We start from the raw sequence: 11,159 nt of genomic DNA, 5'->3' as shown, positions 1-11,159 counted from the left end.
AATGCCAGTAAAATAGTGCCAGTAGCATTACACCGAGGACCCACAGGGCTAACGACGTACATGTGATTAAAGAAGAGCCGGAATGGCATGCCCTTGGCACGATGTTACTGGCACTAAATATGAAACCTTTTTCGACGCCGCGCCAATGTCGCTCTGTCGGAGTAGTCTTGTACCTTGTAATTTGTGTAACTAGCTTACACACGTCATACTTGATGATTGTGGTCACTGCGAGTTGTGTGCATAAGTGGATGTGTTTACTTTTTATAAATGTACTATTGTTGAAATTTAGCTACGGCTTGGTTCTTTGGAAGACTATCTAGTGTTTATAGATTCTTAAACTGGATGGTTATACCTAAAGTTAGGTAATAATAAGCTAATAATATTGCTTTTATGACTCTTAAGACTAGTATTTTATTAGTTTTGAAAATGGGGACGATTTTACGGAGCCGCAAATACATTACAGCGGGGCTACTCTGAAATTCGAAAATCGAAGTCCGTGTCGTTCCGTCCCTCTGACACTTATACTATTTAATGCGAGAGTGAGAGGGACGGTACGATACGAACTTCGATTTTCGAATTTCGGAGTAGGCCCTCTGGTATAATCTGACTGATGTAAGGAACCTGTAATGTAAATTGTGGTTTTGTAATACTCTTCCTGATTTTGTGTCGTATCGACACCTATGAACAGAATCGATGTGAAATAATTTCCATCTGACAGATTTTTTTGATAGTGCCGTCATTAAAACTATATGAGAACTGTCTATGTAACTTAAATGATACTTAAATGGTTTTATAAAGACAGGCAATGAGGGTTTTCTGAATTACGAGATATCGCTACATGGTGCCATTGACAAGAAATCAGATTGGCTCATCTTTACATAGTATATAACAAAGTCACTTCCCGCCGTCTATAATCTATGTATGCTTAGGTTGTTTTCAAACTATACAATGCGTTTTTAGCCATCAGTTAGATATTTTGTCACTGAAGATTTATCAATTCTACAATTTCGACGAACAATTGATCTAGCGTGGTCTTAGTCAGGCATTATACTTGTACGTATAACTAGCGACGTGCCTAGCTTCCCTCGGGTATAGTTTTGGAGAAAGACACATGAAAAATTAATCTTCACTTTTTCACCCCTTTTTATCACAATTGCACCCAGCGAGGCCGGGGCGGGTCGCTAGTTCAGTTATAACATGAACCAATCCCAAACGTGTCTGAAATATCAAACGGATCACATAATACCAACGCCATCTAGCGATATTCCAGCGAAAAACCTTCAATTAATGCAGTACCTACCGTCTTTCTCACGCGGCAGCACCGAAAGTCCGATATATTCGTTTACTTACACAAATGAATGAATTTTTGTTGTCTATGAATTGGTGCCTGGAGGCCCCGGCAAGCCCTAAGATTGCTCTGATTTGATGTAGTTACAAGTTGGATATAAGCCCAAATACATAGTCGGCATTGTAAATACATTAGTTGGTTAAGCATATTACCACCTTTTATATTTATACTAAGACGAAGTTGTAGCATAATGTCGTCTGCCGCGGACATAAAGTATGTTAATATATTTTATACCTTTCTTAACGGCGTGTGTAAAAGGGACAGATGGCTTATGACCCCTACAAAGGCTAGCGAGTTAAAGTACCTTTGGACAAGTTTTATTTTATACAACTCCCTGGCAAGTATTTTATGATTAAAGGCCAATTGCAGCGAAAACTGTCTGGTTTGACTGTTTTAAGGCCAGTTTCATACATTTAGATACCACTAAATTGGGCTTTGAACTAAACTAGATTTATTTGCTGCAAGTGGACCTAAGATTTATGGAGCGAAAATCATTGTCAATTCACCAATTTAGTCTCGCTCGAAAACTAATGTGTGATGCATGTTTACTAAAACGTACTAAATGTTATGGATGCTTTACTAAAAACGTATTTTGTTTAAATCTAAGTGCATTTGGCCCACGTGGGCACTAGCCCCAAGCCCTTCATTCGGAGAGACGTGCAGGGGCAGGGGTACTATAGGTAGTGCCACGAGAGTTGAAGTGAATGACACACACGGCTACAAAAAGAACTCATTGCACGAAAGGAGAATGAATGAAATGAATGAGTAAATATCAAAATCCTGCTGTCATTACACGACATGTTCTTGTGTACTTGACCTCAACTCTGGTGGTACTACCTAAACAAGATGTATTAAATTTAATGCGGAATATTTCGACGTATGGTTGGGTTAGTTTGACTGTATAGGTGAAGTCTGACGCGCGTTATTTTTTGGGTCGTGAGCCGCGTATTTTCCGCTGCATTACGATTCAAAAATTGCGCTCGTCTGGCTTCACCCTAAAGTGATGACGTCAGGCTCATCCAAGTAAGTACCAGCCGTAATATTCATAATTAATTTTAAAATGTTTTGCACAAGATATGGATTATTATGATGATTCACTCTGAAATTAGTGAAGACTCCTGCAGAATTGATAATATTACAATAATTTCAAGAAAACAAAAATACGTTCACTGACAAGCGTGTGTTGCATGATACTCACACATCGAAAGAAATAAACAGATTCTTTTATCGTTGATGCAATTAGACCAGCCTAAAATGACAGTTTCCTATGAACTAACAACTGTTCGACGATCTTCTTTAAACTTATGTATTGTATTTACACCGACGATAACGACCTCTGTTAAATAAATGTGGTGAATTGATGATAGGATAGTTCATAGTTCAATAACAGTAAAATTTAAAATAAAAATTGACAAGGATCGTTAACACAATGTAGCCAAACCCCTGGTTTGAAATACCATCATCGAATATAGTTACGCTTAAAGAAATTAACTACATACATTTGTTCCTATTTTGATGCATAAATAGGTTATCCCATCTTGTATACTTACGTGACCGCTATTGGCATTTCTGCCAACACAGCTGTTAAACATTTAAACATTCCAACATTTTACAAGCATTTTAAGTGTGACAAGGATAGATGCCTTGCCGATACAGTTTTCCTAATCGTCTGTTACGAAACCGCGAGGCAATTTGCTTTTGCTTTGTCACAAAATTATTAATACCGTAAGTAAAGTTTTATCAACTTTCAAGGTGCCTTTAGATCAAAAGCATTTAAGCTTTATTTTGTGTTTTTTTTTTATGTAAGCGATGGTATTTGTTTCTCATATACACTAAAAGCGTGTACGAAAATCAAAACAACGACAATCGTAAAGCTACGAGAAATTGATTACTCTAGAACTTATTTGTCACCGATTACATGAGAAAAAAAATACAATCTTATTAACTAATGATAATAATCCATAAGTTGTATCATTGTTCAAGCAAAGGTGCTAGGTGATACATCATTTATTGTTATCTTAAAAGTGCTCTGCCTACCCCATTTGGGAATACAGGCGTGATGTTTGTGTGTTAAAAAAAACTAATCAGATTGCGAATAAAACGCTTTCTTGTTCTTTTGGTCTAAATGCACCTTGAGAAATGATGTGATGTGACATATATGTGTTAATGTGTTTATCTCTACTATAAGTGTATATAAATAAATGCATTGCACAAATCGTTTCAATCAAACATAATATTAAACATGTTAGGCTACTAATCAAAAATTGTATCGAATATTTTTTTGTTGTAATTCAGTAAGTCATCCAAATTTATGTTTTGTTCACGAATCATAACGTCCAAATCAAATTGAACACGTAAGGCATCATTTAATTTTTTATTTAATCTAGCAATTGCTTTATTTTTGTGTAAATAATTTGATTATTTTTTTAATTTATTTGCAAATGATTTCGGCGCCTAAGATGCAAATGTTATCTATGACCTGCGAATAAAAAAGGTCATTTCAGCTAGTTATAATTTGAATCAAAGTACATACCTTCTAAATCTTCAATGCGATTGCAACTTTTTTTATTCTAAGGTTTATTATACTAGCTACAGTAGCTACTTCCGATAGCTATGTTTGCATTTGGCGCACTATTTCTAAGGTGAATGAGTGTTTCACGCGACTGAATGTGTCCTACAAAAATATAAATGGATATTCGTTAGTGTAATCTTAAATTTGTATATAGAAAAATTGAGGCCCGCGTTAATTTTAACCAAAGACTGCACTGATCCCGTATTCGCAGTGATTGAGAAAAAATATTGGTATCTTCATAATTTTAGTAAGAATCGAAGAATATTTAAAATGTGTTATAGTAACTAAAAGATCTAAATTACACTGAGCAAATTAAAATTTAGACATTATTATTTAATTGTATGTATTTCTTCTTAGGTACTTCTTCTCATAAATTTTGTACCATAAGGTCTCAGATGTTCATCAGGAAGCTGAAAAAAATCCTGTCATGTTACGTTCGAAATCGAGTAAAATAAAATAAATACAACCCAATTGATAAACTTCTCTTTTGAAGGTTAAAAATCATTTATAATATAGACGAAAGTCACTCTCGTGAAAGACTGACTCTGGCAATGATATTTTTGCTCCGTGTGAACAAAGAAAAGTACCTTTTATTTGACCAAATAATAAAAAAAGAATTAAACAAGCCTCTGCGGATCTAAAATCCTTGAAAATTTTTGAATGAAAAAAAAAATACATTGCCAAATTAAGGTTTAACGTGATCAAATGCTTCAAAGTAAACCATGAGAAGCAAAGGTATACTTTTCTTTATTCGCATGACCTTTTGTTTCTAAAAAAAAAGATTTCAATAACGCGATCTTTCGTTGACATCTGTTATGTCCACATTCCACCGCAAGCGGAGTGGAATCCGCACTCAGTTTAACTTGCATCTATCTACTTCACTTCATAGATGTTCGGTGGAAATACAAATGCACGGGTCCGCTGCCTCGTAGTAACTGTTAAGCTGACCTAACTTGACAGCAGTCCGATGATTCTACAGGAAGTAGACACGTGTCAAACGAAAGTCAAAGACTCATTAATACTTCCATGCATCCGGTCGATGTAAGTTAAACGGAGTGCGGAGTCTGCTCCGCTCGCGATGGAAGGGGGGCATAAAGCATGATCACACAGGCGGAAAAGGCTCTTTATTTGTCTGTCTTACAAGCCAAATTAGTTGCACCTGTGTGACATCGGCTCACTTTTTAAAATAACGTCAGTTCACTAATGAATTAAAGTGCTTTTTAATAACAACTCTAGCAAGTTACTGACGTATATGCATTTTAACAATTGATAAATTGATAGTTTACCTGAAACGCTGTATGTGTGTGTTTACGGTGTTAAAGTTAGAATGAATGTTTTATATAACCGAACTATGTACTAGGCGGGTATTTCATGTTTTAGAATAATTGATCGTAGTTAGTTGAACGATTACGCTTACCCAAGGCTCCGGCCTTATAAATAAGACTTGGATAGATTTGTTACTTTATATCAGAATAATTTAATTGTATTCTTAGCATTGAATAGTGCGCTTTTAGATGTAAGCTATTTTTATATCAATTTATTTGAAACTAATATAAAAAAACGTATGATAGTAGTATCCTTTTTCAATTGTATTCCGTTCTGCCTCACCATAGAGTTGGCCAGTTTAGGCTCTAAACGAGCGCATGCACATGCGAGCACGTATAATAGATCGTTCAGTTTTTGCGTAACGAACGTCTTGTCACTACTAAATTACTGCGAAAAAAATTGGTGCCGCCTCCATAGATTCCCATAACCTACCATATAAATATTTTGAAAAAAAATGTCAAAGCAAATAGATTTCTAACTACCTTAAACTTATTGTGTACATTCTGCACATTGGGCCGCACGAGGATAAACTATTCTCAAAATAAATTGCTATTTGACCAAACTACAACCTTATCTTAGAGCTCCGTTACCACAAAGTGCTCAGTGGAGCACGTAGCACGACGCTACGGTGTTAACGGGGAGCAAGCCTAAATTTTGCAGTTCATTATCGTTGAATCAATCAATTATTTAATATTTGAACCTTACATTAAGGGTGGTTTTACAGTGACGCTTACACCAGCGAGGTTGGTAAGTGTCGCAGGCCACGTGCTTTGCGTCTCTTGGATCGTTACATAGTTTAGTGTTCGGTCTTGATCGTTTAAGTTGTACAGGCCGCACACCATAAACCACCCTAAAACAACACTAAAGTCCGTTACACGAACTGCATTCTAACTGTAACAACTGCCAATACATTCAAGCATCTAGCGTGCAGTTTTGCCGACTACAATGGAACGTTTATTTATTTATTGACTTATTTAGGATATCATGAAAAGATCCCTTTTAGGGTAAGTTCGCGTTTGTACTCTTTGTGTTTTGTTGTTTTCTTTTTGTATTACTTTTGTGTTTTATGTACAATAAAGTATTTACATACATACATACATAGAAGCCGTGGTGGCCTAGTGGTTCGACCTATCGCCTCTCATGCAGAGGGTCGTGGGTTCGAACCCCGGCTCGCACCTCTGATTTTTTCTAAATTCATGTGCGGAGTTACATTTGAAATTTACCACGAGCTTTACGGTGAAGGAAAACATCGTGAAGAAACCTGCACAAACCTGCGAAGCGATTCAATGGTGCGTGCGAAGTTCCCAATCCGCACTGGGCCCGCGTAGGAACTATGGCCCAAGCCCTCTTGTTCTGAGAGGAGGCCTGTGCCCAGCAGTGGGACGTATATAGGCTAGGAGGAGGATACATACATACATTATCGGAAAATGTATGGGCAAACGGCAGTTACGTTGCAGTTAGAATGCAAGCCGTCTGTACTGACCCTTAAGTAACAAGAACGTAGCTGCGTAGTGGCGAAATTTTACAGTATCTATTTGAGCAACGCAAAAACTTGTACATTACTTCCTTTATATACAAACACAAATAATTTAGTCTGTGGCTATGGAGTAGTGATACTTAATTAAAACGGTATCCGGGTAAGCCCTAGAAACATTTCAAGTTTCAAAAGTCTGATAGATATGTCCATGGAGTAAAAGTAATTGCACGCCTGACACGAAGTTTACCAATTGGTTTTAGTTCATGGATATTTTCGACGACTTTAGTAATGCAGAAATACGACGGCTGAAGTGCAGTACCCATCTCTGTACAGTCAGCGTCATATAGTACGTAGCAGTCAAAATCACCAAATACTTGGAAACATCCAAATAGTCATTAACATTGACCCAATCAAAGCGATCAAATTGCTCAGGACATCCATCGTGTACAAATAAATCGGAGCACGCAGATCACCACTGGTAGCGTAGCAGCCATAATATCCAAAAGTATGGGACACACTAGAAAACAGAGCTTTATTTAAAAGGTTTAAGGTTGAATCTCGAGTAGAGTGCAAAATAAATTAACACTCCATAAGATTCGACTTTTTGTTTTTGACAATCACCGAAAAGAGTACTAACTTGTCAGTGATCGTTCCGTCTCTTTCAAGCTAACTGGATCATTGGACCGTACACGGTTTGTAATAAAGTCAATTTTCCTGTGGTGTCCCATACTTCTGGATATTTTGGCTGCTACGGTACTAATGTGGCTTGAATGTTATAACGTATTTGGCGACGTGCGTGCTCCGGTATATTTGTACACGATGGATGTCTCGAACAATTTGACCGCTTTGACTGAGTCACTGGTAATGACTATTTTGTACGTTTCCAAGTATTTGGTGATCTTGACTGCTACTTACTATATGACGCTGACTGTACACATGTAGTAAATAATGTTTCACTATCGTATTTTGTCGGAAAAGTTCATTTATCTTGCTTTTTCAACTTGCCTACTGAAACTCATTGATATACTTAGCATAATAAATACGAACTTTTCCGACAAAATATGATGACAAAACATTATTCACTACTCACTACATATGTACTTATCATACTTAATGCTTGATCTGAGGTCGATGTGCGTGCGCCGGTTTCTGGGCATTTGTTGTGTCAGCCAACTCGTGTTGTGGCTCTGAGGTGCATGTGATCTCATTGACATTCTGATTGTTCACTTGTGCAATAACAATGCATTCATCTTCACTAAATTTTATGTAAATTTTGAATGTCTGCGATCTAGTATTAAATAAAATGGTGTTGAAGAAATTATCGTATTTTTTAAGACATCACCTTCAATTCCTATTACAATCAGGAGTCCTTCCTTCCTTTAGAGACAAGTCCACCCTTGTACTTGACACTTTTGTCACTTTTTTGTATTTCCTTTTTATACAATAAAGAGTATAAACAAACAAACTTGTATTCCTTTAGTTAAGAAGCCATTGAAACTATGGAATACTTGTTGTTTTTATCGTCACACCATTCAATATGTTCTTGAAAATTTTATAACACTAAAGGAATTACTGTTGAAAGAAAACACGACTGAAGAAAATTATAAAACTGTATTTGCATTCTCGCAAAGTTATAAGTAAAAATAATCAACTTGATTAGAATTAAACGCTTAAATACTAAGGGCGCGGGTCTGCCATTCTGTAACGAAAAAGAAATGGAATTAGTAAGTAAACGTTTTTATTCTTTGAATTAAAACTATCGTGAGAGGCAATTACAATAAGTCTGAAAGTAACTAAACGTAACAGAAAGTAACTCTTCCGTTCACTATTGGCTTGCCGTTCGAGCTCATCTTGCAAAGAGCCGCGTCTTGGAATAAGGGTTTTCTGACAGGTAAATATCGTTAGATGGCGTTAGCATCAGTTGTTGTCACAGTCTTGCTTGCGATATCTTGTTTAGCTATAAAGGTCACAGCTCATTAGAGCCACCCGGCACCCGACTAGAGAGGGCTACTGCGAAAGTCTAAAATCGAAGTTCGTATCGTACCGTCCCGCAGACGCTAATATTATTTAATACGAGAGTGAGAGGGATGGTACGATACGAACTTCGAATTTCGTAGTAGCCTTTCTGCGCCGCCTCGACTTTCGTCGTCCACTCGTCGACAGGTGGCCCACGAGTGGACGCCGCGTTGACAACGAGTGAACCTCACGTGGTCAACGAGTGGGCGATGAAATGAAATGAGGGTGGGGAGCGCCACGGCGACCGCGCGCGGTTCACGCGGGGCAAGCGTACGAACAGCGAACTATCCCTGAGTGGTCTACTCGCCGTCCGCGCGTGGACACCTCGCGATCGAGGCGATCCGGTAACGGCTACTTAGGTGATGTAATGAGCGCATGCCCATACAAATCCATATAAAAAATACTAACCGCTCGCGGCGAGGCGGTGCTGATCGGGTGGATATAATGAGCTGTGACCTTAAACCAATCACAAGCACACGATAGTAGCGCCATCTAGTCTCGTCTTAAGAGATGAGAATTTATTTAAGGTGTGTCAGCCATCTTTTTAGAGCAGTATTTTTCAAACTTTTCATGACGCGACCGGTTCCAAAAATATTTGGCGACCTCTGCTGGACGGCGACTCACTTGTGTATCTTGACGTTGGGTCCGGCGGTGGCGGTGGAGGCGTCCTGCGGCGTGAGGAACACGAACTGCCGCGCCGGGTTGCTCAGCGCGTGGTCCAGCAGCAGCCCCATCACCTTCGTACGGTTCACGTTGTCCTACAACACAAACAAACTATACTCTGTGCCGACTGTTGATAAACAAATACTAAAATCAGGGGTTTTTGGACCCCCGCTAATTATTTTTCATCATCATCATCATCAGCCGGAAGACGTCCACTGCTGGACAAAGGCCTCCCCCTTAGAACGCCACAATGAACGACAACTTGCAGGCCTGCCAACGCTTCGTCCACCGGTTCGTGGTCGCCACTCGAGGACTTTTCTCCCCCAACGATTATCTCTTCTTCGAGCGATGTGGCCTGCCCTTTGCCACTTCAATTTGCATATTTTTCCAGCAATGTCAGTGACTTTAGTTCTTCGTCGAATTTCGACTAATTATTTTTATCGATAAACAATTTTATATAATCAAATATATAAAACAGCAGAAAACAACTCGCGAACACAAACGACATACTTAAAGCCCATTCCATGACGAAATAGCAATATGGCCGCCGCATCCGCTCGCTCGTTCGGGCGCACTGAAATGAATGCCCGGTACTACGAAATTCAATGCAGTGCCGGATTAGCCCATAAGCAAAATAAGCAATTGCTTAGGGCATCTCGTCTTGGGGGGCACCATAAACAGCACCAAAAAAAAAAATGCTAGCACAAAAGGTAAAAAAGCGTGGATTGCTTAGGGCATCAAATAGTCTTAATCCGGCACTGATGCGGTGACAAGTGATGCCCGTAATAGCCTGAAGGTTTTCCGGCAATTAAAGGTAGGCGTCCACATATCCGCATCGTACGTTTCGGACGTATCGGATTTGTTGCTTTGTATAGAAATGTGCGATGCTTACGATGCGGACAGGTGGACGCACTTATATGAGTTTCTATACAAAGAATACTACGATCCGTTGCGTGCGATGCGTCCGATGCGTACGATACCGACAAGTGGACGTTTACCTTAAGGCTGCGTGTCCACTGGCAGAGCAAGCCTACGGAGAGGAGCGTGAGGGTAATGCTGAGCCGAGTTGCGGACTGTTCTTCCATTCGTGAAGCTTGACCGCTCGCGTTCGTTTCTCCGCCCCGCTACCCCGCTTTCGCATGATTTTTATACAATTCCATAGGTGAATTTTTATCTCGCTCACCGCTCTCCCCACTCCGCTCTAGTGGAGTGGCGGCCCAAGAAACTTATCACTCCCATTTTAGTTGTAATACTAACCATGAACACGTCAAACTCGTCCATGAAGTAGAACGGCACCTCGACGCAGCTCCAGAGCGCCATGATGAAAGCCACGGTGCTGTAGGAGCGCTCCCCGCCCGACAGGGACGCCGTGCTGGCGGCGAGGCGGCTGCTCTCGCGGCCCGTGCACGATATCTCCAGCACGCCGCGGCTGAAGTCGATGTGCATCGTGCCCTGGACACACCGAATATCACCAATCCGCCGATCCATGCAATATGGTGACGAAAGCATTATAATAAATAAATTATATCTTGGGACAAATTACACCAATAGGGAATATTACGCAAAAGGAAAACTCTGCGCAGGGGGCGACACTAGCACAAACCGTAAACAAACCTCCATGACAACGTCCGCGAGCTACTACGAAACTCGAAATTCGTGTCGTGCGGTCCCTCTGACACTTATGCTATTCAATACGAGAGCGAGAGGGACGGTACGATACTAACTTCGAGTTTCGTAGTAGCCCTACAGTTCTCTTG

General features: G+C 39.6%; 1 protein-coding gene and 1 long non-coding RNA gene across 2 annotated transcripts; both read right to left on the bottom strand.

The window, feature by feature from the left end:
- Window positions 1-736: 736 nt before the first annotated feature.
- Window positions 737-8,088, bottom strand: LOC141438153 (uncharacterized). The gene is made up of 2 exons (XR_012452455.1): window positions 6,449-8,088; window positions 737-6,415 (listed from the first exon to the last, which is right to left on the bottom strand). It is a non-coding gene; the product is annotated as an uncharacterized lncRNA (long non-coding RNA).
- A 227-nt stretch (window positions 8,089-8,315) lies between these two features.
- On the bottom strand, window positions 8,316-11,121 carry LOC141438008 (structural maintenance of chromosomes protein 6-like). The gene is made up of 3 exons (XM_074101628.1): window positions 10,660-11,121; window positions 9,364-9,497; window positions 8,316-8,422 (listed from the first exon to the last, which is right to left on the bottom strand). Exons 1-3 carry the CDS (start codon window positions 10,909-10,911, stop codon window positions 8,401-8,403), a joined length of 408 nt encoding a protein of 135 aa, XP_073957729.1. The 5' UTR covers window positions 10,912-11,121; the 3' UTR covers window positions 8,316-8,400.
- Window positions 11,122-11,159: the final 38 nt, after the last annotated feature.

Source organism: Choristoneura fumiferana, chromosome 18, assembly GCF_025370935.1.
Source record: "Choristoneura fumiferana chromosome 18, NRCan_CFum_1, whole genome shotgun sequence".
NCBI classification, from domain to species: Eukaryota; Metazoa; Arthropoda; class Insecta; order Lepidoptera; family Tortricidae; genus Choristoneura; species Choristoneura fumiferana.
Note: the sequence above shows the minus strand (reverse complement) of the source record. Positions and strands in the feature narration are given on the sequence as shown.